The sequence below is a fragment of the Periplaneta americana genome, chromosome 7 (genome assembly GCF_040183065.1).
Source record: "Periplaneta americana isolate PAMFEO1 chromosome 7, P.americana_PAMFEO1_priV1, whole genome shotgun sequence".
Taxonomy (NCBI): Eukaryota; Metazoa; Arthropoda; class Insecta; order Blattodea; family Blattidae; genus Periplaneta; species Periplaneta americana.
In genome coordinates, this window is record NC_091123.1 from 77,494,754 (window position 1) to 77,522,559 (window position 27,806).

The 27,806-nt window shown below is 35.1% G+C and overlaps 1 protein-coding gene across 5 annotated transcripts in view; it reads right to left on the bottom strand.

The window, feature by feature from the left end:
* LOC138703217 (POU domain protein 2-like) overlaps positions 1-27,806 on the bottom strand; it is a 2,136,291-nt gene that overhangs the window by 22,702 nt on the left and 2,085,783 nt on the right. For 4 of the 5 annotated variants that reach the window (XM_069830922.1, XM_069830920.1, XM_069830921.1 and 1 more), the window contains one exon: positions 3,501-3,695. The exons of the other annotated variant lie outside the window; for it this stretch is intronic. In XM_069830922.1, coding sequence (XP_069687023.1) covers positions 3,501-3,695 — 195 coding nt within the window. The remainder of the gene's footprint in view (positions 1-3,500; positions 3,696-27,806) is intronic. 5 annotated transcript variants of the gene reach the window in all.

Sequence of the window (27,806 nt, forward strand, 5' to 3'; positions counted from 1 at the left end):
CATAAAAAATTAAACAAATTATGAAGGGATGCCTTGAGTATCAACAAATAATGGACATAGAGAATATTAAAGAGATATTTCACAAATATCTAAGTAAATATTAACAAAAAGAAGCACGTTTATTTTAAGTGCTCATTTTTCGGCTATGTTGTGTTAATTTTGGCATTACGTTTGTAATGTAAATTCTAGTGACTTAATTGTGGTTTTAGTTTTCTGTTAGTGGTAACATTTTTATTTTTGAACAAAGGGTACTTCAATTCTTGGCCACTGTCCCCAAGCTCTCCTTTCAAGAATAATACGCCGACACTATACATCACTTTGGTGACTCCTGCATACATCATGGATGTGGATGTAATTTTAATCATTATAGTAATGATAAAGGCAATTGATGGGGTAATTAGTGGTTGGGTACCATGGAAAAATTCGCTTCAGTGGTATTTTTGTTCCATCATACATTCAAATGTTGTATTCGCTGGATTTTGAACCGGGATCTCCAGCGTGGACAGCCGACGTTCCAGATATTAGATTGATGGTGCGCTGTGTTAATAGTAATATGATCAGTGACAGACGATATCTGTGTTTTTAAAACAGTGTACGTACTTTTGACGACTGTAGCTAAAGCATGACATAGAACTGCAGAGCTTTGTGCGTCTACGAGTAATTCGGCTGTGACGACTGAATATTAAGGTGAAAGGCTGTAAGTGAAACAAGAAGAAAGTCGTCGTTGTTCCTACAGTAACTCCTGTGCAAAATATAGAATTTTTCAGTAGGAAGAAAAAACATTGAAAAGGTGGAGAAGTTCAAATATCTTGGAGCAACAGTAACAAATATAAATGATACTCGGGAGGAAATTAAACACAGATTAAATATGGGAAATGCTTGTTATTATTCGGTTGAGAAGCTTTTATCATCCAGTCTGCTGTCAAAAAATCTGAAAGTTAGAATTTATAAAACGGTTATATTACCGGTTGTTCTTTATGGTTGTGAAACTTGGACTCTCACTTTGAGAGAGGAACACAGGTTAAAGGTGTTTGAGAATAAGGTGCTTAGGAAAATATTTGGGGCTAAAAGGGATGAAGTTACAGGAGAATGGAGAAAGTTACACAACACAGAACTGCACGCATTGTATTCTTCACCTGACATAATTAGGAACATTAAATCCAGACGTTTGAGATGGGCAGGGCATGTAGCACGTATGGGCCAATCCAGAAATGCATATAGAGTGTTAGTTTGGAGGCCGGAGGGAAAAAGACCTATAGCGAGGCCGAGACGTAGATAATATTAAAATAGATTTGAGGGAGGTGGGGTATGATGATAGAGAATGGATTAATCTTACTCAGGATAGGGACCAATGGCGGGCTTATGTGAGGGCGGCAATAAACCTCCGGGTTCCTTAAAAGTAAGTAAGTAAGTAAGTAAGTAAGTAAGTAAGTAAGTAAGTAAGTAAGTAAGTAAGTAAGTAAGTAAGTAAGTAAGGAAGAAAAAACACATTTGTTCACCCTATGGCAGTAGTACATAGGAGATAGTGAATTCTTACATTTTCGAGAGAAAGAAATATAATTATATATAGGAGATTTTATTATTTGTTGTATCACTACTTAAGTTATTTAATAGAGCAAAAATCTGAAAATCGATAAATATGTCGCATAGGAGTTATTGCAGGAACAACGACGAAGTGAAAAAAAACAGAAAATCGTTTTACACAATACCGCGATGACGTCATTAGCCTAATTCTTGCATATTTGTAAGTTTCATTGTGAAATTTGTACTGCTGATGTAGGTCCCTACATCTTTTTTTTTCTCTCTCATAGATGAATTAAATCACTTAAATGTTTTACACGAAGTGGAATGAATGTTGAACAAGCAATTCATAAGCAGATCAATTACTGGTTGATAATGAAGAAACAGTAACAACGTGGCGGTGGAACCAGGAGCACCGACAATTTAATTTTCGAGTCGCTCAAATATGTGTGGGTTTAACCATACAACAGCCATTTGCATAGACTAACTCTACGTAAATTAAGGACAATGTGAAAACATTTTGAAGTTGTTTTCAGACAACATAAATACAAGAGACATTACAATGGCTTCTAGGAGCCAAGACCAGTTGACAATGACAGTGACAAGAAGAGAAAAATGACAGCGAAATAAACAAAGAGATACGTGGTGATTTCTTGTCACTGAAAGGGATCTCGGGACTGATGGAATATCTATGTGAGCTCCAAGTTTGTTGACCATTTGTCTCACTCAGGTATAACGTTCTTTAAAGGGATTTGAAAAATGTTAAAGAGGTTGTAACCTGCTACAGCACAGGAAGGATACTTCACAACTAGACTATGGGTAAATATGTAATAGGATGCGAAACTGCGGTCAACACCATCTGACGGAAGGGGGTTCAAATAAGATGATCAGCACCCGACGTAGTAGGTGGTGAACATTAGAACTACGTGTTGGATATATTACCCAGAGTTCTCTTTATCCCTTCGTTCGAGACGAACAGACGATGCTCGAGAAGACAAGATGGCAGCCAGAAACTTGCTAATGAGTGGACATAAAGTGGTACTACGTGTGTGTATAAGCATTATATGTTAAACAGTGATGTTTATGGACGTTGTAAAATAGTGTTGTTGAATGTATTGTAAAGTAATAGTAATATAATAAATTTAACTAAGTAATTTTTGCGCTGTACACTAAACACCCAATTATCTAACCTTTTCCTTTATTTTCTGTCTCTGTTTGGGTAGTGTAAAATAAATAGTCTCTTTTATCTTCCTGTTGGTTCCGGTAAGAATTTTCAGTGGAAGATGGTGCGAGAAATACAAATGTAAATGTTTTATTTTGCATTAGGTGAGTTATGAATAGGGATGAGGGAGGGAGGGAGGGAGGGAGGGAATACTTTCTGCATAGTTTAACATTTTCATCACCAGGTGCGCTGCTAAATGCATGGAGTAATTAGTTTTTGTTTTCGCTACTTAGTGCGCTGCTTGACGTAATAAGTTCTCCACCGCCCAAAGATAACAGCTAGATCAGTTTATACATTAGCGCCTCTAGCATGTGTTACGGGAAACTCAGTAAGTTTCTCATCCTATTATATATTTATACATGACTAGACCATGAAGCTTCGAGCCTCCAGTTAGTCACGGACAGCGAGGTAAGACTAATAAAGTTTAACAACTTGTTCTTAAAATAAATAACATTTTCATCATAATCACGACATTCAATGGTATTAGTATGATCCGGATTAAAAAATTTCGTAGTTTGATTGACATTGCGGTCCCAACAAGTTAAATGATTTTAATTGTAAATATTTCCGCCAGTAACTTAGTTTTAATACAGTTTAACAATACGAATTTCAGGTTAGTTTGTAACATTTTTTTTTTTTTTTTTTTTTTTGGTTTAACGGAAATTTTGATGGAATAATAGGCTACTGATGCTAACTTCATAGGATGTAGAGAAAAAAGTATGTGCTATTTACATTGCACTTTGTATTTATTTGTTACCTGGTTGAGGGAGATCTGACCCGCCTGGATGGCGGCCAGGGCAGCCTGGACGCTGGCCGCCGCAGCGGTGGATCCGCCGCCTCCACCGCCCCCATTACTCGATGTCACTTGACTACTGACCCCGGAGCTGGGAGAACTCGATGTACCGTTCGCTTGACCACTTCCGCCGGAGTTACGCTGAGATACTTCCGTCACCTATGGGCAACACATTAAACGCCCGTGTCAGTTGGGTTGCTTACATTAGGGTGCAAACAAATTTGACAGATCTACTTACAGGAATCAGGACCATGTTTCACGATTGTCGATTATACGATGAGCGAGTTGGATTTATTTTCAGTTTAAAAATCGAACAAAAATATACATAGGCTATGTAAAAGTTCAATTAGCGTGAAGCTGATATTTATTACGTATGGACAATATTTCATATGGACGCAGTGTTTTTGTGTAACTCGTATTATTATTATTATTATTATTATTATTATTATTATTATTTACATAATTTAAGGTTAGGAATATTGAACAGTACATTTTCTTATAAATTGCATATTATTATTATTATTATTATTATTATTATTATTTACATAATTTAAGGTTAGGAATAGTGAAAAGTACATTTTTCTTATAAATTGAATATTATTATTATTATTATTATTATCATTATTATTATTTACATAATTTAAGGTTAGGAATTGTGAAAAGTACATTTTTCTTATAAATTGCATATTATTATTATTGTTATTATTATTATTATTATTATTATTATTATTATTTACATAATTTAAGATTATCTAATCTTAAATAGTAATGAAAAGTAATGTGGAACTGATGTTTTATTAAAAATCACTATTGTTTCATTGAAAAGTACATTTTTCTTATAAATTGCATAACATTATTATTAATTATTATTTACATAATTTAAGATTAGGAATAGTGAAAAGTAATGTGGAACTGATGTTTTATTAAAATCACTATTGTTTCATTGAAAAGTACATTATTATTATTATTATTATTATTATTATTATTATTATTATTATCATTATTATTATTTACATAATTTAAGATCAGGGATAGTAAAAAGTAATGTGGAACTGATGTTTTATTTAAATCACTAATGTTTCATTGAAAAGTACATTATTCTTATAAATTGCATAACATTATTATTATTATTATTATTATTATTATTATTATTATTACCATCATCATTATCATTGTAACAGCTTGAATATTTGAAATTGGAGTGACTCAGTAAAGCAATTAACAAACTGATTCTAAAATGTCAGTTCTTTACTTGATTATCTTATTAGCTCTCTCGAAATATTTCCTATCCATGAGAACTTTCTCTCATCTCAACAACTATGGTATCTGGTATTCTATGTCTTAAAGGTTGCGTGGAAGATAGAACTCCAGACTCGTATTTTTAGTCGTTTATTTAACAACGCTATATCAACTACAGTATTATATTACAACGTTGATGGAATTAGTGATAGCGATATGGTATGTGGCAAGATGAGGCCAAGAATACGCTATGTAATTACCTGACATTCGTCCTATAGATAGGGAATAACATCGAAAAAACTCAACCAGATAATCAGCCCAAGCGGGAGTCAGCCCACTCCCGAAGATAGCTCCAGTTTAGCAGACAAACGCGGCTATCGCCTGAATTATGACGGTGACCATTCGAGATTCATATTAAGGTAAGTTATGGTCGGTATTGATATTGGAATAAGACTTAAAACATACTTGATATTAAGAAAGTACGTGAGTATTAAGTAGCCTTATACTAATAAAAATTAAAATAGATAGATAGATAGATAGATAGATAGATAGATAGATAGATAGATAGATAGATAGATAGATAGATAGATAGATAGATAGATAGATAGATAGATATCGTAATGTGAATAAAGTTAATGCGTACGTTATGGGATTTTGAATCATTTACGATTTATTTTTAATCCTGAAGATTCCTGCCATCACTGACAAAATATCATAACAATACTGTATACCGCCCCATTTTAATTACAGTTTTCTAACTTTATCAACATTATGATCATAATCATTTTCACCACTAACATATCACTAACTACATTGATTTGGATCTGTTCCATTCCCATTCGTCAAACAGTCTGTGTAGTTACCTTGTTATCTTTTTATTCTAAGTTCATAATAGTTCATTATTCTTGGGACACGTTATCATAGCATCCGTTGGATATTGTGCAAACTGTGTATAACATTTATTGGTATTATTTACTTCAAAATATACTGATTTATCTTTATTTCAAACGATAATTTCTTTCATGTGTAAAGGAGATCTCGGGGAAAGTCCCTAATTGTAATATTAAAAGTAAAATTAATGAAGACTGTAATAATAATAATAATAATAATAATAATAATAGTAATAATAATAATAATAATAATAATAATACATATCATCAGTTACAACTTCTGGATGAAAAAAATGTGTGTTGCAGTTTCTATCGTAAGATGAAATAAAATGGATGCTATTTAAACGATCTTTACACATTTAAGTCGTGATTTGTTTTTTCGAAAATGTCTACGATGCAATGATCCTGGTGAGAAAATTAAGAACATAATCGTCGTAGAATAATCATAATAATCAAAGTGTAAGATGTCAAAAGAATTCGTCGCATCGTGGCTACAAAAATCTTATAAAATATTGTTTCATACGTGTGAGAAACCATGCGCGTGCGCAGAAACCAAATTGAGTCCCTTTTTCATATGATATAAATAAATATAATAGCAAGGTTCCTAACATCCTTTAGAGAGAGAAGTAGCAAATAATTAAAACGTACAGGGTGATCCGTTTGGGTATGGATAAAATAAAAACACCGTAAAACATTTACTACTGAACTTTATTTGTTGAAACTTTGTGCATACAACACTGAAAGATGGGAGATTCTTCATAGCTCAACATGACTCCCATTGCGCAACCTGCACGACTCATGACGGTGATGCAATTCAGCCTGTGTCGTTGTAACATAAGAGGGGTGATTTGTTGAAAAGCTTGAGCAATTTTTACTCTCAGATCATCAATGTTCCTGGGTTTCTGTGAATAGACAATGTCTTTAATAAAATCCTAACGAAGAAGTCAGGAGGGGTTAGATGTAGGAAGTTTGGAGACCAAGCCAAGAGATAGCTGCTTCTAGTATTGGGTTTCGCCTGCGACCTCCTGTATGTTTTTTTTTTTTTAACACAGAACCTGTTTCTACAAATGTTCGACATCGCAACATTATGAAATCGTATTTAGGTACATTACGCACACCATACTCACGTCGAAATTCCCTTTGAACTCTAACTCTCAAATTTAGCATACAAAAGAACACATTGTGCCCGCTGTTGATTTGTAATAACCATTTTAACCATCTACGATTTTCATTTCTCCTTTCAGATTATGCATTGCTGAATGTCATATATGGAAATTCCCATCTTTTAATCATAATATAACGGGCAAGAAATTTTTTCTACTGTCATAATAGCTTTATAATAATAAATTAATATTATCCATACTCAAACGAATCAGACTGTACATTCGTAATAGAAAATATGTATTAACTGCATTATGACATGTAAGCCATAGGACGTTTATGCATCTCCCTGTGGGTTCTTCTTCAAAGAGTCCCTTTTTTTTTCTTGAAAGTATCATGTCCAGTAACCATCTAAATAATAACTCTGGTCTACCTTTCATGTCTTGGTCAAGACTTTGACCAGAAAGTTAGCAGAATATTTTATGGTTTTCAGTTAAAATATTCGTGCGTCAAATCGCCTTTCTTCAAGAAACCATTTCTGTGAGTTTCACGTGTTCTAACATTTCCCTAGTTGGCATCAACTTCGACCTGTGGATACCCACAACATTTCAATGTAAGAAGAATAAAAAATGACTTTTCTATCCCTAACATTTACTCTTCCTCATCCCTTGTGTGCGGGAGAGTTATATTCGTCCAATACGGCGGTGGACGGCAGCGTCTCGGAGTTTTATACGATGCGATGTATTCATGATATTCAGTACATAAGTCAGTCAGTCAAGATGGACTTGTAAATATCCCTACAGGGACACGAGACAGGAAATTTGACTGCTCTGAACGGGGGAGGGAACTTTCCGAACAGTTTACACAGTTCGAGAGTTTTCATTGCGTGAGAAAGGGGAGAAAAGTTAACTCCAGCAACCGGAACCCGGAACCGGCGGGAGCAATGAAGTTACATCGATATGCGACAAAAAGTGACCTCGTGTTTACGTGCTTAACATCTCCACTGTTCTGCTAAACAGAGTCCATGATACGGCATTGCAACCGTGGTCTGTCCGGACGCGCAGTTCCGGAGTTTTTCTCAAAGAACTTATTAATATTTCAATTCTGAGGGAAACAACTTCGAAAACTGAACCAACAAACTGTGTTTTTTTTTTGTAAATGGCACGGCCCTTAGCTTGCCGTTATTCGCCCCAACACTACAAGTTTGCTCACAGATGTTCCTAGAGTTGAGAAGCATAGACCACTTAGTTCGTCAGAGACTGTCCAGAGTGCACTACAGGTGATGTATCTACATTACTCTTGAATCACCAACATTCGTCTGAATATCAGGCACATTGGCGTGGGAAACTAGAAGACCTTCCTCCGAGAAAACCTGTCCCAAACATCGTCTTTGTCCATCACAAATTTCACTTGGACTTGTAGAGATTTTAACCCAGATGCGTGGCGGCGGAACTCCATATTCTAGCCATTTGCCGAAAACAATTTTGTAGCCAACCTTCTCCGTGTTTTCTGCTGAATAGTGTTAGATGTCTATGATATTTATATGCATACAATAGCAATATTGTTGGATGACATCTTAAGGGGTTAGATACAGGTTACAGCAGTATTTTTTTTTTTGGAAATATTCAACATTTTTTCCTCCATTAGGTACTGTATCTTGTACAATAATGAAAATTAGTATGTGTAAAACTCTGTTCTTCTGCTATATAAAAATACTTTTACGATTTAAAAAGTTATTTATATTTTTTTTTTTTCAAAATTCAGAATGTTGGCAGTTCTCTGTGCAGTGATGAAGCGTTTCTCTCATAACTCAAAAACTATCCAACATTTTCTGTGATGAAATTTTTTGTGTGTATTTATGCATGTCATATTTACAACATGATGCAAAATCACTTCTCTACCTTTGATAGATTGTCTGATAAAAAATAAATTAATTTAAGAAATGGTCAAATATCAGTATTTTCTTTTAACACAAAATAAATAATATATTATTTATTAAGGAATGCAGTTAAAAGAGCCATGATGTTGTAAACATGAGTATCAGCAATAAAATAAAAGAGAGAGAACAAGAAAAAGTTAACAAGTTTATGAGTTATAAGGGAAACGCTTCATCACTGCACGGTGAACTGCCACCATTTTGAATTTTCAAAAAAAAAAAAATATATATATATATATATATTTTAATTGTAAGAATATTTTTTTCATATAGCAGAAGGACAGTGTTTTACACATAGCAATTTTCATTATTGTACAAGGTACAGTAATGAAGGAAAAAATGTTGAATATTTCCAAAAATTGTACTGCTGTTAGCTGCACCCAATCCCTTAAGAAAGGAACAACTCATCCTCCTCTAAAAACTGAACCAACCAAATAACTATATCTACATTCATTGTATGTTTAGAACAAGTTCATCTTTTTAGAAATCGACCTATTTTATAGCAACGTTTGAGCATCATCATCAATGATACTACGGCCTTCCAAGTTCAGCCCTGACCTCCTTCAGAACAGCCGACCAATCATTCCTTTCAGTGCCCCCTGTTTCCATATCTTTATTTGTGCTTTAGCAAGATCATCCTGGAATTTTCCAACAATTGTAACTTGGGTCTTCCAACTCTCCTTTTACAACCTGGTTTCGCACCTATTATTCTGCGCACTCGATTACTGTCCATCCTGATTATATGGTCCAGACATTCGAAAATTATGATTTTATTATCGGTGACAATATTAACACCTTTATATGAGTTTCATAATTTTAAATCTGATTCTCCGAATTCCTTGGTTGTAGGTCCATACATTTTCCGCAATATTTTACTTTCCCAGATATTTAGAATTAGTGGACTTTCAGGTAATGCCCAGACTTCACTTTCAAAAACAAGGTCGGTTTTATAATTGTCTTATAAATGCTCTGAAACATCACTTACCAACAACACTGTTCGATATTGAAGCTAACATTGAAGAGATTTGTTTTTATCGAAATTAAAATTTAACCATATTTTCTGCTGTTTAAACATTATGTTGTCTTATTCATTTTTGCAGAATGATATCTCATTTTAGATACGATTCAGAAAAATCTACATCCCTAGCTATTTAAGTTGTCGAATGACAGCCTTGTTGTTGGTACACTAAAAACTCTTATGTTATGCCTATGCCGAAAACGATATGAAACCTTAGCATGACTCCGGTAGGAAAATGAAGCCAACACGTACACCGAAATGATTCTATGCACTAAGCGGCCGAGGATGAAATAGAGTAGACGGCATTTCGGAAGGCGGTCGGCTGCTATATGCGCCGTAGCATTTCTGGTGTGACGTCACAAGCTAGTACAGTAGAACCACTCAGAATCAGTCTATAACAAGTACTTCCCGTGTTCGTTTGTTCATGTGTGAGTGTTTCAATACATTGAATAAGTAAAACTAACATTTACTGTGTTGGTGTAAGATAAATAAATGAAAGAAGAGACTGTAAAAAGACAAGTACTCCACAGGCAGGCGCGGGAAACAGTGTTTAAGATGCAAAGAATATTGTTAGTGAAGGAAACGGGGTTTGTTTGGTGCCATGCTTACAGTAATCAATGGCTAAGGTCATTATTGTCTTTTGATAACTTAAATTCTCCCCTGCGCTATTTGTATGACACGTGCGCGTGAAGTACGATGTGGCAATGTTGTACACTGCGTTGCTCTCTCTATCTGTCTCTCTCTACGCAAACGCTAGCAGACTGCCGCCTTCCGAATTGTCGTCTAGTCTAGAAAACATAGACGAGAACATAATGCGAGGTTCAGAAATAGGAGACGAACGCAATACAGAAGTTACGGGTTTAATTGTACGGCAGATTTCTGGCCAACAAAGACGTTAGTACCACACGCACGCACGCACACACACACGCACGCACGCACGTATGCATGCACATACACAGGTATAATAATAAAGGAATTGAAGGGTTCAGAGCCATAGTGGGCCAAGCACCATTTATTAAAAACGGAGAAAGCAAAGGTTAAAGTTAAGTGAATACCATAGTTTAATGAAGATTAACATATCATTTAGTTTGAATGTGTTTACTTTATATTACTTGCTATATGTTTCCATTGAATTATGGTGACTGTTACACTCTTACTACGTCATACTACTTTTGACCAATAAAACGGTACGAAAGGACGTATTTTAACCAATCATGGCTGCTTATCGCACAATTTTATCGCGTCCCTAGCATTTGTTTCTTTGTTTGCCAACATTTGAAACATATATATATATATATAATTACAAATCACTCCAGTCGATGCACAGCAGTTTCAAATATGACTCGCATTGGCAAGAATTAATAAAAATCACTGATCATACTATGCATCTTCTGAAATCCGATTTACAAATAAATGAAGAGCACCATTCGGAAATCTTGAATAAGTTGAATACACCATGTAGGCCTAAATCAACGAGTTCCACTTCTATTACGCACACGGCCAATATAACATCAATTGAACCACCAACCACATTCAAATTTGAAAATTGTACATTCAATAATTATTCCTTTTAAAATTATTCATTCGGAAATTCTGAATAAGTTGAATACACCATGTAGGCCTAAATCAACGAGTTCCACTTCTATTACGCACACGTCCAATATAACATCAATTGAACCACCAACCACATTCAAATTTGAAAATTGTACATTCAATAATTATTCCTTTTAAAATTATTCATGTTTATTTTTTATGTCATCGTCGTTAATTAAAACTTTCCTAACACTTGTGTATATTAGTTAGGTTATGTTATAGCTTCTGTTATATGATATTATGGATAGTCACGTATCAGAGATTTTTTAATATTAAGATTTACTGAAAATCATCTGTCAAGTGACATTGATTACTGGGATTCGGATAATTGAAGTGGAATGTTGCATTTTAATAAAAATGAAACTGAATCAACAAAGCCTTCTTGACTAGTAACATTGCCATCGTGTATAATAGATCGAGAACTTCTCGACGAGAAGGCATTGCTCACTACTGCCATCTAGCATGCATCTAGCGTAATATTTATAATGTTGAGATGGTACAACAATACATTTGAAGACAGTTGTATTTTCGTAAGTCAATTAATATTTTATTGTATTGGAGTACTTCGTTACTTCTAATCTTTATATACTTTCTTCTAATCGTGTAATAGTCAATTAAATCCCACTCGAGTTTTGATTTTCTCTAGATAAATCAAAACGTCTAGTGAGATTACTGTTGATAGCTTCATTTTAACCCTTGTTTTCTACGATTTTAGTAAATGGCGCTTGGCACTATGGTTCTGAACCCTTCAATTAATCCTGGACTTCGGAATATCATAACCAATCAATCATCACACACAAAATGTAATTTGAATCCAGCACGGCAAATCACATACATGACATGTTACCTATTATACGTCATGAGAGAATTTAAAATAGTGCCGTTTCCGCTGAATGCAAAATCGTGAAAAAGTAAGGAGAGATTGGTGACTGCATCAGACTAGTTACTGTGGGGAGGGAATAATGGCCCGTGGTTTTGTCTTCGTGAAGAGCCCCACAATTTCCATATGTCCACTGCAGACAGCGCCTACTGAATGCCAATAGCCACCCCTTCTGTCGCAACTCCATTGCTTTTATTTGAGATGACATGGCAAGGGGAAGAAAGAGACATGATGAGATAGGAAATTCTGCCTTATCAGCAGACCCACAAATTTTCCTATTCCTTTCCATGTGCCCATATTTCCATCTCTTTCGCATGGTTCTGTATTTGACATTGCGCTGGACAGATGGTTCGTTGGACTGCAGAGAGGAATGAGCGTCCTCGCTTGAGATTTACGTACACAACTGGATAAAGACTAAAAAAACAGAATGTGCGTTTCTGAGTTTTACGAAAATGTTGAACATTAGAAGATGCGGATTCATAGCTGATTTTTTCATTATTATTTCCTCTTTTATCGAAGTTTCTTCAACCGGTATCAGGACATAAGAGGCCATATGGTATAGATACTTCATTTCAAGCTACTTGATTAATTATTCAAGACAGACGGATGATTCCGTAAAATAAATGTAATTAATACATTATTATTATTATTATTATTATTATTATTATTATATTATTATTATTATTATCAACAAAATCATGAAATGAGAACGAGTCACTTTAATCTACGTGTGTGTATGTGTGCATGTATTTATTTTATTTATTTATTCTGATGGAATTATGTACGTATTTTTAGTAGGTTATTTTACGACGCTTTATCAACAGCTTAGGTTATTTAGCGTCTGAATGAGATGAAGGTGATAATGCCGGTGAAATGAGTCCGGGGTCCAACACCGAAAGTTACCCAGCATTTGCTCATATTGGGTTGAGGGAAAACCCCGGAAAAAAACCTCAACCACGTAGCTTGCCCCGACCGGGAATCGAACCCGGGCCACCTGGTTTCGCGGCTAGACGCGTTATGTATGTATGTATGTATGTATGTATGTATGTATGTATGTAGGCATATAATACAATATAACCTCCTGAGTCCTGAGACATTTTGTTGTTTTATTTTTAAAGTTCAGTATAATTCTACACTTCAAAAAAGTCACTGACATGAGGAAAAAAGCTGAAAAAATTTTGCAGGTTATAGTTAGGGTACAAATGCAGGTATATTATACTATACTTCGGGTCTTATATCATAATCATGTATGAAGCACAGTATAGTATACTATACTCTCAGGATTCGGGAGGATACGGATCTATTTCAGGCGTATCTGAGTCCGCATCTACTGCATGTATATCAGTACTGTGTCTCGTATAATCTATATCACATCAATGTCGCATCTGTTTCTCAATATACGCTACTGTATATAACATATATACTACATTTGTATTCATATCTATACCACATGTGCATCTGTATTCGCATTTATATCATATCATATCATATCATAGCATATGTCTACTACCTGTATAACTACATAATTTATGTTTATACACTTGTACACGTCTATTTCTATACAGTATCTGTACCACAGATGTACGTGTAGGCTACTTGTGTTCTTACATAGAAAACATTTGTTTCTTTGTCTTATCTATATCACTTACATATATCTGTACCTACTTCTGTCTCTGTCTATACCACATTTGTATTTATGTCTGAACTGATTGTCTCTGATCGCAATGGAGTTAGTGTTGTGTGTAAACCTATTGTATGGTATTGCAATAGGCATAAACGTGAGGAAAGATAATCAATTACAGTTGTACAATGTAAACATTTAGACATCTGACTTGCTGACAATGTTAGATTAGCAGCAGCTGAAATACTGATCCTAATGAGTGCATTTGTTTATTTTGTTCCTGCCCGCTTATAGATTTCGACTGCCTGCCACGCACTCTTAAAATATCTGACACAAATATCACATTATTATGTCTGTGTCTGCATCTGTTCTGCATTATGTAACTGTATCTGTAACTACATCATAGTTGTGTATGTATCTAGTACCTATAAATTTATATAGCATGTGTTTTTCTGCGAATAAATAACTTAATCAGTGAGCCATGTTTAGAAATTAGCAGGTTTTGACAATGTAAAACAAGATAACATCATTTATGGTTACGAAGTCAAAGCCGGTTCTCTTATTTTACAAATTGTCGAAACCTGCTAGTTTCTAAACAAGTCTCACTAATTAAATTAATTACTTCATTGTTTTCATAATTATATAGGTTTCTTATGGCAATGTTTAATTCTTATGTCCTCCACCCAGAAAAACATACGGTATTTTGTGTTTAAGCCTTTATCGATACCACATATGGTCTATATTATATCTATACTACATTTGTAACTATCTGTAGTTATATTACACTTTTTATATCTCCATTTATACAACGTATTTATCTGCATCTTTAGCAATAAACACTTATGTCTCTATTTATGCATTTGTGTTTGTATCTCCATCATACTTGCTATGTCTGCTTCTATATTGCGTATTTTTCTGCATCTGTAACGATATACACACATGTGTCTGTGTTTATGTATTTGTATCTAAAGGATGTCCCAATAAGAACGCCGGATTTAATAATTTAAATAAATGCAACAAAAACAGATAACGGAACAGATAATAGTATCGTCAACCCAGTAACAACAAAACATTGTTGAGACATTGCATAATTGTCTTGTTGTTGTGTTGGCGGAACTGTTATCTGTTATATTATCTGTTTTGTTGAATAACATTATTAAATCCGGCGTTCTTGTTGGGACACTCTATATATCATACCTGTGTCTCTGTCTACACTTACATTACGTATTTGTCTGCTACTGCATCAATAAATACACTTATGCCTGTATTTATGTATTTGTGTTTGTGTCTATATCACACTTGTGTCTATGTCTGTATTAATACAGAAATATCACTTATATCTGTATCCATACCATATTTGTATCTTATGTTTGCATCTATATTTCTTGTGTATAAGTATGCATGTATCAACACATCTGTACCTATAGGTGTAGCTATTATCAATATCTGTGTTTACGTTTGTAACTATACCAACCAGATATCATATCTATCTGTAAATCGCAGACTATCTCTGTCTGTAGTCGATCTATATTTGTATACATTTCTATCTGCACATACGTGTACTATATATGTATACAATATACTGGAGTCTGTATTTTTACATTTGTACCTGTGTCCATTTCATCCACGCAACAGATGACATTAAAAATTTAATGTGAACCTTACACTAAACAAAAGATGAAATTCCGATTTCCTGTCGTTTTAATTCCACAGTTAACCTTTTTTTGTCTAGTTATGTGCAGATATTTACACCGTGTCTCTAAAGTAAGTACCACTATAATACTCTTTTATTCTAAATATTACTTAATTTTTGGCAATGTTTGATGGTTCATACGGTGCACAAAGTTCTCAGGTTTTGTTTCATTACAGCGATTCGATATGAGCGCCATGTGTGACGCGAGAAATATCGCTGCGATATTCCAACTCCTGCCAGACTCTGGATAACATGTGAGGTGTTACCGTGGCTCCGGTTTCTTCAATCCTCATTCATAAATCCTACAGATCTTGTGATAGAAGTGGCACGTAGACTTTGTCCTTTATATAACCCCACAAGAAATAATCGTAGGGGTTTAATTCAGGATATGTCTCCTACTCGTTTTATTCAATCTTGGGAAAATGTGACATCGTGTGATTGTTGCCTTATCGCTGAATACGAGGTGCTCAATAAACCCATCTGGATGGTTCAACGGTAAGCATGTCTGCCACGACCGAAGTTCGGAGGATTAAAACAGTCGAGGATTACAGACAAAATTTATCGGTCAACTGTTCCTCAGTCCACCACGTTCCCTGCTTTACAGAAAGATGTATCTAGCGGTCGGCGTTCCAATGCGCAATGGTGTGAATTTAAGGTGGAGAGTGGGACAAACACAAGCGCACATGACTCATGCGGGCGCAATGTGCTACCTACCCAACATACTTTGACTTTGGCGAAAAACAGCCAGAAAATTTTGTCTGAATCCCTCTACTAAGGGCAGAATTCTTTTATGTGCCACAGATCTATGACATGTAACTTCACTTGCTTTTCAAGGAAAGCCATGTTAGGGATTTTATTGTTCTTAAAAGTCCATTGTCATCAGCCGGGTTTGAACCCGCGAACCTGGCATTCAATGGGAAGTAACAGTTGAGGACAACGTTCAACGCCCTCATTGAGACTGCAAAGAACTCTGCAGGAAACTCTGACAAAGTAAGAAGAAAATATCGGAGTAAACAAACCAATAGACTGCAGTGAATCTGGCGGCTTATATAAAACGCTCCTCGAACTAAAAGAATTCCGAAATATTTTAGATACTGTATTTCCTTATTATATACTACCCAAAAACTGCACCGCAACCCAAGCATCGCCGAAGCCTCAAATCCCTTAAGTTCATTAAATAGCAATAAATGGGGAAGTTGCTGCAGCGTGAAGTACAAATGGGAAGCAATTCACATATTTATTGAACGTACTTATTTCAGAAATGAAAACAGTTAATAGATTATGTGACTTCCAAGTAGGTTCTTCTTAATATTCTTTTAGATCAGTCGTCCATAATTACGGCAATAAATGCATTTCCGTGGATAGACTGCGGTCAAAATGACAGCGACATATAAAAACGAAATTCGCGTTGGTATTTGAGAGTAGGAAAAACAATACATAAGGAAAATCATCCTCAAGAAAGATCGTAATTTGAAATCACAAATTCGACTGAAGGAAGACAAGTCGATGAGTCACAATGCCGTTAATTCTCTTCTTTTCTACTGCATAACGTACAGAGAATGTGTTGTGATGTTGCAATAACCTATTCATGAACAAAGAAATCATTTGAGACATGAGGCAGAAGAGGACGAGGGTACATTAAAGTTTTTAATGAATTAAAAAAAAACATAACATGATGTAAATAATAACGAGAGTTGTAGCAAAAGAGAAGAATCAACAGGGACAATAATTGTAATAAAGGAACAATAATAGAACAAGTGAAAGATTTAAACTATTTCACATTAAATAGGCCTATCTAGGCGAGACGAAACGCGACAATTTGCTATGAAATTAAATGCATTCAAACTTCTTTGTGGTAGTTAGCCCATACTAAAACGGATACTGTAAATTAAAATACGATATGAAATTCTGATTAAAATGTTTAAAATATTTAAATATCATCATCATCATCATCATCATCCAATTCAAGCACTAGACCCAGTGGTCTGTTGCGGTCTCAGTGGACTCATGTCATCTTTTTAATGATCTTCCAACAGATCGTTGTCCAGAAGGGCGGTAATGTAGCACTGCCTTTGGCCATCTTTCTATTGGCATTCTCTCGACATGCTGTTTCCAATTAACTCTATAGATTTGAAGAAAATTTAATTGTAGATTGGACGTTCAATTCTTCCAAAATTTCTGTATTTCCTTTTCTATCCCAAAGTGTGTATCGCGTCGTTTTTCTCATGAATTTCATTTCGTTGGTAGTTATACGTTGAACATCTCTTTTTGTCAAAGTCCAGACTTCTGACCCATAGACTAAAGTAGGTCGTGCTACATCATTAATCTTGTATGTTCCTGTACTAAATTAGATTTGAAAACTGAATTGATAATGCTGTTAACTTTTACAAAATTAGTTATTTTAGAATCAGTATCCTTTTCTTTTTTCATACGAAAGACGTTAAATGCGCTCACTTGTTCTAGAATTCTGTTTTCAATACAGATTTTACTTCTTATTGGATATTTAGGCCTACCTTTAAAAGCCATAACTTTTGACTTTTCTACAGAAATGGTCATATTATAGTTTTTTGCAACTGAGTTTAATGAATATACTGACCTTTGGAGATCATCTTCTGAAGTGGCCAATAAAATCTGGTCATCTGCGAAGAGGATTGTATTTATTTTGGTCCGTCTGTTTATAGGAACATAGCCTCTGTTTGGGTTTTGGAAACGCCATTTACATATCATAGAGTTCATGTAAATTATAAAAAGCAGAGGCCATTCCTGTCGTACACCTGATTTAAATATCTTATAATATATTTATGGCTCATGTGAACATTTGCAGAAATAATTCTGCTCTTTATCGGGAATACATCGGCTCGTCACCCAATTTCGGGAATGAAATTACAGTTGTGTGGCTTGAATGTTTCAGTTTTGTTTGGGTTTACAAATGGAGAGTAGGCTGTGCGTTTCTTATAAGATAAATAATTAATTAAGAGCATGCAATATGAATGTTATCTTCATATAAAGCGATATTCCGAAATTAGTCCCAACTCAAAACAAAATTTTCACTGTGATTCACTCAAAGAGTTTTATACTTGTCTATTATCATTTTAATATTGCATAACTCGGGATTACAAAAGAACTGATTGCTTGCACAAGTCTGTAGCTTCTATCGGTGCCAAAATTTTATAACTTCGGCGCACTCATACCCGTAGCAAGTGCAGGTAGCGTCATTGAGTGTCTTTACACAATTACATTGATTCATGGCCTAATTATAAATACCATTAGCCTTCGGCGGTAACTCATATTCTTGTTACAGTAAGCATTTGAAATTCTGCCATTTTTTGTCCCACCATGTCTCTCTGAAGGGGTGCCCATAATCAGTGCGTGAAAAGACGTAGTTTACGTGAAGAAGTATATTTCCGCGAACATTTCAATTCGATCATTACTCTCTGAGTAGGCCTACTTCTTATAATGAAACGTAAACGTAGCCTATTAAAACTGCAATTTTTTTTAATTTTATGTCAATTTCTTAATCATTATTACTCTGAGATTTTAATGTTATATATCGTCAGAGCAAATGGATCTAAGAAAGACCGCAAGGTGATGAAGTGAGAATGGACCATAAAAACTACTTACATTTTTAAAAATTAACTTCTAAAACTGTGTACATGTCATATCTATTACAAAAGAACGGCTGCTGTGTAATGCTTATATAAAATAATATGTAATTTATGTAAACTTCAAGTAGGAAAGGAAAATAAAAATTGCAAAAAATTTGCATATTCGTTCTCACTTCCATTAGTCGAAATCTGACATGGGAAACTAAATCTTTGGATTTATTTCTTTCAAAACACTGTGCAAAGTCAATGATTGTACTAAGTGAGACAAAACTTCGGGGGTTTAGAGTCATAACAGCTATCTACAAAATTGGCCATTTTGACATATCTACATCATTACTGACTTGGGGAACCAATCTATTTAATGACAAAACAGCGGAACGTCTATCTTTAACCGTTACGGAGATAGTGTGCTGCGTATCTACAAATGTACGTGATAATTTAATGTCAGAACAACGTATCTCCTTATACGTTAATTTGGCTCCATATATTACGCTATGGTGTTGAATGTCAGAACAGCGTTTGTGTAGATCCGTTGTTTTGTCTCTAAATGCGTAACACTTATTTTCAGATACGAAATCATAATACAGAGTATCTGCATCCTTATATTCACTAACTGTTGGCGTAATCCTTGAAATAAAGGATTTTAAAAATTATTGTTATCCCTAGTGCACTCCAATTATACATATTGTCTACCTGGTTGCCGAGTTGGTATAGCGCTGGCCTTCTATGGCCAAGGTTGCGGGTTCGATCCCGGGCCAGGTCGATGGCATTTAAGTGTGCTTAAATGCGACAGGCTCATGTCAGTAATTTACTGGCATGTAAAAGAACTCCTGCGGGACAAAATTCTGGCACATCCGGCGACGCTGATATAACCTCTGCAGTTGCGAGCGTCGTTAAATAAAACATAACATTTAACATTTATACATATTTTCGGTACTTTGTCATGCAAAGATATCGTTCAATGAACTTGTGCTGAGCAATCGATGTGTTTTTTAGAGGAATAAAAATTCTTGATCTCCTGAAAAATGAAAAATGTGTTACTGAAGAGAATTCAGATTCAGTTAACTTCCGCAATGCCTTTTCAACATTAAGGATCAATACTGAAGCCTGCAATGGTAAGATTATATACCGGTAATGTTGTTTCATTACTCGTCGTTAATATTCAATTTTAGAATTTTGATAAAATCAACAGATGTCAAGTGCGTTATAATTGCTTATAAACCATTTTACCTAAAAATTAGTCACTACGTACATACTTCAAATCAAAATTATCCCTTTATGCACATTCAGAAAATTACGGCCATATTCCATAATATTAAAGTTCAGAATATCTACCAAAGGCAAATCAATTGCTGGACGGTCAGTTAAACCGAAAGATTGCTCAAAATGTATAAGGAAATGCAATTTCAAATTTATTCAGGCTGAGTGGCTACCAATTCATGAAGAATTTTGGAATTTAAATGACACAGATAATCAGATTTTAACCAAAGGTAGATGGTGAAAAATGGCAAGTTTGTCAGGCATAGTTTCTTGCAACACTCGATTTGCCTGAATCGTTCACACATGAAATGCTGTATGTATAAAAGGAATGAACATTATATAATTTCGAGAGATCAAAGAGGTCAGCACAAACCAGCTTGTCTAAGTCAGACGTTGTAATGGAAGGAATTACATTTCATATTAAAGATTTTCCAAAAATAATATCACATTATGCCTGAAAATATTCAAACTGTACGTTGAAAAACGTGAAAATGATGGCATAACTACTAAAAAGAATAATTTTATCGAAATATATTCACAACACAGAATTTAACTTGCCCTTCCATTTGCCTAAAATGATTTGTGCGATACATGCTACAGATTTTCTCATATGAATGCCACAGGCAAAGAAATTCACTGTCAAGATCAGGATGCTCACAATGAACAGAAATGTTTAGCGAGGGCTAGAAAAGACAACATTGATGCGGAAGCTGCAACTGGAAATCCATTTAGCTGAATTTGATCTGGAGGCTGTCTGCTACTGTCCCAAAACAGATGCTAAAGCATTATTTTATCGGCGAAGATTGGCTGTGTACAACGTAACTGTATATAATAAATTTTCTGTAGAGAAGTCGCATGCTATGTGGAGTGAAAGAACTGCCAAACGTGGATCTGCAGAAGTTGCTTCATGTCTTCTTAATTTCCAACAAAAAGTGCAGATGGTAAGGAATAGAATTCCTTTTTCAAAACATGCGGTGGACAAACCAGAAATATAAAATATTTCTGTTATGTTTCTGCATGCTGTTGGGCATCTTGACATCCCTTTAATCAATGATATGTCCTTTGAGTCAGACCACAAATAGAGTACGACTCTGATCATGTCTCAGTAGAGAAAAGAACAAAATTATTTCACATCGGGATGATTCACTATTGTCAGAATGACAAACAAAAAAACCATATAATTGAAATTCAGCATGTACCGAATTTTTCAGAACTGAGGCGCTACATGAGAAAGGACAGAAAAGTTTTCAGTGATGTAAATGTCAATTGACTCAAGATGGCCTGGTTTCAGTACAGGAAAGAAGACTTAGAACACATTTATTTTAGATACAGCAAGAGGACTTCTCAAGAATTTGAGTTTAGAAGAATACTAATCCGCAGAAATTAAACAAGAATGCGAGATTCTTTCACACTTCAGCCTTTGTTTTCTTTTCCAATTCCTATTCAGAAACAAAAACTTAAAGATCTTCTGGATCTACGCAATATGAGAATTATTCTTGACCAGTATCACCACAATGCTATAAGTAATTAATAAATGATGTTACAGACGGGAAAGAAGCGAAAGTTAATAAAGGTGATTATGATGATAATGATGATGATAATCAGCATTGTGATGCACTTGGAGAGCTATGATAAGTAGAGAAATTCGGTTAAGAAAGCCAGCTATAACGGCTAGTAGGGGCACCATCGTGCTAATCACACGATACCTCTATTTTAGTCAGATTCCACCTCTGCTTAAGCATCTGTACTTGAGGCCAGCAGCTGGCTGGTCGGTCGGTCTGGACCCTTAAAGTGCTGTAGCGCTACGAATATTATTATTATTATTATTATTATTATTATTATTATTACTGAGGACTATTCCTTCTTCAGTATAACAATTTTTTACTATTGTTTCAGTGATACAGGTTTGTGTAAAAGTCACTGCACTTCGTTATGGTGAATTATGGTATATTGTCATCAGTTTAGTATTTTAAGCATTTTGGCATATTATCCAGCACCTTGCTAATCAATATTAGAAGAAAGACTTATAAAATTGTTTGTTTCACAATAATTAGATGTAATTACACAATAATATATAAATAATTCAGTGCATTATTTCTATTGTCATTAATATCAAAATCAAGTGTAACTTGCAATAAGAACAATTTATTTAAAGTCAAAACAACGTATCTACAAGACAGTCTTTTTTTTCTTATGTAACACTTAGCTTAAACACAAAAAAATTGTTGAGCGGATGTAAACATACTCTAATAATAACGAGTTATCACATATGTCGCACACAATGACCTAGGCGGTAACAGTGATAGTGTTTCAGTTGTTGCAAAACTTCTTTTGCATTTATCTCAAAACATGAATTTTGTAGATATCTCGTTATGAATCTAAACCCCCTTCATCCTTAAAGGATACGGCTATATTACAGGAACCAAGAACGGGTGTTCTAGAAGCTTCGCAACAGAGGAAACTTGTATTCTAATGGTGTGGCAGAGAAGGCCTGATGGTCTTAACTCCGCCAGATTAAATAAATAAATAAATAAATAAATAAATAAACTTACAATGTATGGTCAGGATGTTACAAAATGCTCATTTGTAAATTTGGTGTACATGCCAAAAGTAAACAAAATTCGTACTGAATAAATCATTTCTGTTTTTGGACAGGAAATTGCACCCATAACTTAAATATGAGTGATGTCTAGATTTCTTTCGACCGTTCCTCTTGAGTCTATAATATATTAATCGTCATTACAAATGAACAACGATCGAGAAAGCAAGACTAACAGCGCCCGCAAAGTCGAAAACCCGCACGTCAATGTTCTATACGTCGCATCGTTGACGTAAAGAGTGTTTCGAGACGTCGAGATTGATCACTCCCGAAGTCCCGAAATAGTCTCGACTTGATTGTGGCAGCGGTCGGACGTCTTGTAAACAACCTCTGTACGCGCTGTTAGTATAAGTGTACTTGTGCTTCAGTCAGTATAGTGAATAGATAATAGTGTATAAACAGTGAAAGTGACTTACTGCATAATCAGGTATACATCAGTCATTGTTTATTGAGACTTACAGTAATTAAAAAGCAATATGGAATCTTATAAGAGAATCAATACTTTAAAAATCAAATTTCCAGCTACGGCTAAAAAACCATCGGCGTATGAAATACATCAATGGCTAGTGGAAACTATGCGTGTTAATACAGATCAAGTAGATACCATACAGTTACATAATAGAAATTAGTTTCCGTGACTTTATACAACAAACTGTTGAATGAACACAAAGGAGACAAGATGTTTAAATATGAATCGGGAGAAGAAATTCAGATCGTTGTAAGTGCGGCGGATATCCAAAGTACGACAGTGCGAATTTTCAATCTTCCACCTGAAATACCAAACATAATTATTAGTAATACCCTCAGTAAATATGGACAGATTCATGATATTAGGTCTGAGAAATGGAATGATCAGTATCCCCTACCGGTCAACAATGGAGTGAAAGCTGTAAAGATGGACATTAAAATTCCGATACCCACATTATTGAAAATCGGCATGTACACAGCATTTTTAAATTATCCGGGGCAAATACAAGTTTGTTTTCGGTGTGGTGAGCCAGGACATTTCAAACAAGACTGTAAACAACAATTTACTACGTTACCCATTCGACCCCATAACAAGAATAGACTATTAAGTGACATTGTTCGGCAACACACACTCATAAATTGTGAAAATGTTCTACTCGAAGAGAATCAAACATCTTCCATACAAGATTCAACAGCTCCTGAGGCAGTTTCTTCTCAACATATGGATATTCCAACGGATGGCGATCTTCAACGCAGTACGGAGGTAGGTGATACTTGTAAACATACAATTCCAAGCACAGAAAATATTATGAATGTTCAGGCAATGCCCACTGACATTAACAGTAATGTTGACCAACGAGAGGAAAATGAAGGGCCTAGCAACAAAAAATTACGACAAGAGGACGAATCTAATGTTCAGGAAACACACAAACAGTCAAATAACACAACACCAGAAGTTATGCAGATAAAACACTCGCGTGACCCGCGATTACGACGAACAGCTGTTAACATTCTACCAGAGTCTACCGCGGTAGTAACTACACAGACTCAAGCAGCAGAAGCGGCAACCCCAGATACTGACCCCACTGTTACAGATGACGGAAATAAACAAGATCCCTTGATAGATCCTGGAGCGACGATATGATGGACGAAGAAAGTACGAAAGTAACGGAACAAGACGAAGATATACAGGTACCAAATAAAACATCATCAGCTTTGCCAAAACAAGACAACATCCATATAGAAAAGAGAAACCTAAACCTCGTGAAGAAACCAAACTGGGTTTTCCACTCTTACGCAAATAATTTCCTTTCTAATCAAATAATAGAGCTGCATCAGACTAATCATGTGGCTGCGACTTAACTGTGCCATATACCTGATTATTATGCAGTTTGTAGTTAATTACGCTACCTTAAACATAAACTGCCTAAGAAGTCAACCAAAACAACAGTTGCTAAAGCAGTTTCTCTATAACAATGATATTGATATCTTATTGTTACAGGAAGTCAATATTGAGAATTTCAATTTTATAGGTCCGCAGTATAATTCGATAGTGAATGTTGGTGATTCAAACAGAGGAACAGCTATAATTTACCGCAGTGGATTATCAATACAACTTTATGAACAACATCAGAGTGGTAGAATAACGTCATTATTGCTTAACACTGGTGTCTTAATAGTAAATCTGTATTTACCATCTGGCTCCAACAACAGGGTGTTACGTGAACAAATGATTGCTCAAGACTTGCCATTTTATCTACGACATAAGTATAATATCTTAATTTTGGGTGGCGACTTTAATAACGTGTTAAATGCAAGGGATCAGAAAGGTGAATATCATCCATCTCCAAATTTACAGAGACTGTGTAATGAATTACAACTTTTAGATGCTTGGGAAGTTGTTCATGGAAACAATGTACAATTTACTTTTCATAGAGGTCAAGCTGCTTCTCGTCTTGACAGAATTTATGTGAATAAACAGCTAAAAGATAACATTCTTAATGCACAAGTACAACCAGCAGTCTTCAGTGATCATCATGCTCTACTAGTTAAAATGGAAGTCGACAATACCATCCCACCTCATGGAAGAGGTTATTGGAAGTTAAATGAATCCTTACTGTACGATGATAAAATCAAAGAAGAGTTTATGCTGAGATGGAAAGCAGCTGACAAACGAGAGAAAAACCGCGCACTAACAAATATACAAAAATGGCTTACCATATATAAGCCTACCATTAGGTCTTTTTTTAAATATCTTGGTATTGGTAAAGCTCGTGAACGGAAAAATATGAGTGAATTTTATTACCGATTATTACAAGAACTACTGATGAAGCAACGTGCTGGTCAGGATGTGGATGCGGAAATTAAAAACATTAAAACAAAAATTGTGCAAATACAAGAATACATTATGGACGGCATTAAAATTCGATCACGCACTACATCAGTTGCAGATGATGAACGTGGATCCATTGTATCACTTAGCATCTGAAAAGTCGAAAGGGTCAAACAAATATATATACACTCACTAACAAGTGGAGATGATGGGTTAATCACCTCCACCAAAGATATAATGCACCAGGCAGAAATACATTTCACGCAATTGTTTGCAACTAAACAGGTTAACAATGACGAGCAAGATAAAGTACTGGACTATGTAACATCCTCTCTCTCCGATGAAGAAGCATCGTCCCTTACACAACCAATAACCTCTGAAGAAATACTATTAGCACTCAAGACTGCCAGTTCAAAATCAGCACCAGGACCTGACGGTATTGGGTATAATTTTTATAAAATATACTGGAACATTATTAAAGAACCGCTAACCAAACTTTTCAATGAACTTTTACATGCGACAAGACAACCGATGGGATTCAATGAAGGTATTATCATTCTAATTCCAAAACTGTCACAGGCACAGAATATACAAGATTATAGACCTATAACCCTATTGAATACAGATTGCAAGCTATTTGCCAAACTTATAGCAAATAGAATCAGATTTCACTTAAAGGACCTTATAGGGGAAGAACAAACATGTGGAATACCGGGACGGAAAATAACTGACAACCTGGAAGCACTACGAGATACAGTATTTTATTTTGATACCAATAGACATGAATCGGCTGGACTACTTTCATTAGACTTCCAAAAAGCATTTGACAATATCAATCACCAATATCTATTTAAAACCATGAAAAGGATGAACATTCCGGAAATGATTATCAATGTCATTCGTTTTATGTACTCGGATGCACACTCCCGCATACAAGTGAATGGATTTTTTACAAAACCAATCAGACTGGCAAGTGGAATCAGACAAGGCTGTCCCTTGTCAATGTTACTTTATACCATCTGTACAGAACCATTAATTAGAATGATTCACCATAATCTTCATGCCGAGATTCGTAATAACAAATTGTTCACAACATTGGCTTACGCGGATGATATGGTATTTTGTTGAGAAAGGAGCAGCAACTTCCCGTTCTTCACCAGGTTCTACACCGTTATGCAATGGCATCTACTGCTAACATAAATTTCAGGAAGTCAAACTTGCTACTCTTGGGACATTGGCCACCATCTCTGACTATGGCAAATATACCAATTAAAGATGTTGTTAAAATACTTGGCATGTTCATACACACAGATATAAAGAAGATGATAGAACTAAATTGGAATCCAATTTTAAACACAATCCGTTACATGTTCTCCAAACAGCTCACTAGGAACTTAAACCTGATACAAAAAATATGGAACATAAATTTATTCATACTATCTAAAGTTTGGTACATCGCACAAATAATACCTCTGCCGGAAGATGTAGCCCAACGCATTGAATTGGGAATTACTTATTACCTGTGGACAGGACATATTTATAAAATTGCTAAATCTCAACTCTGGAAACGGACAGAACAAGGTGGATGCGATCTGATTGCAGTTAATAATAAAAGCAAAGCTTTACTCATTAAAACATTACTGCAAAGGAAAATTAAATATAAAAATTCCATTACATCTGAATTAATAGATTTTACTTTGCAACATCCCATATTCCGAAGGATAAAAATGTGCCAGAATAAAATACCAGAGCGGCTTCTCAACGATCCGGAGTCTATGACCACAAAGGAAATATATACGTCATTATTAGCTGTTAAAGAAACCGTTCCCTCCATCATGACCAAATACCCGAATATGAAGTGGAAAAGAATATGGAAAATCTTCACACTACCAAATATTTCAACTGATTGGAAAACAAGTGCATATAAAGTAGTAAATGATATTGTTCCCACAGAAGCAAAAAAGTTCCACCATAACATCACGCACTCACCTCTATGTCAACACTGTGGCAGTTTTGATACTCTTCACCATCGATT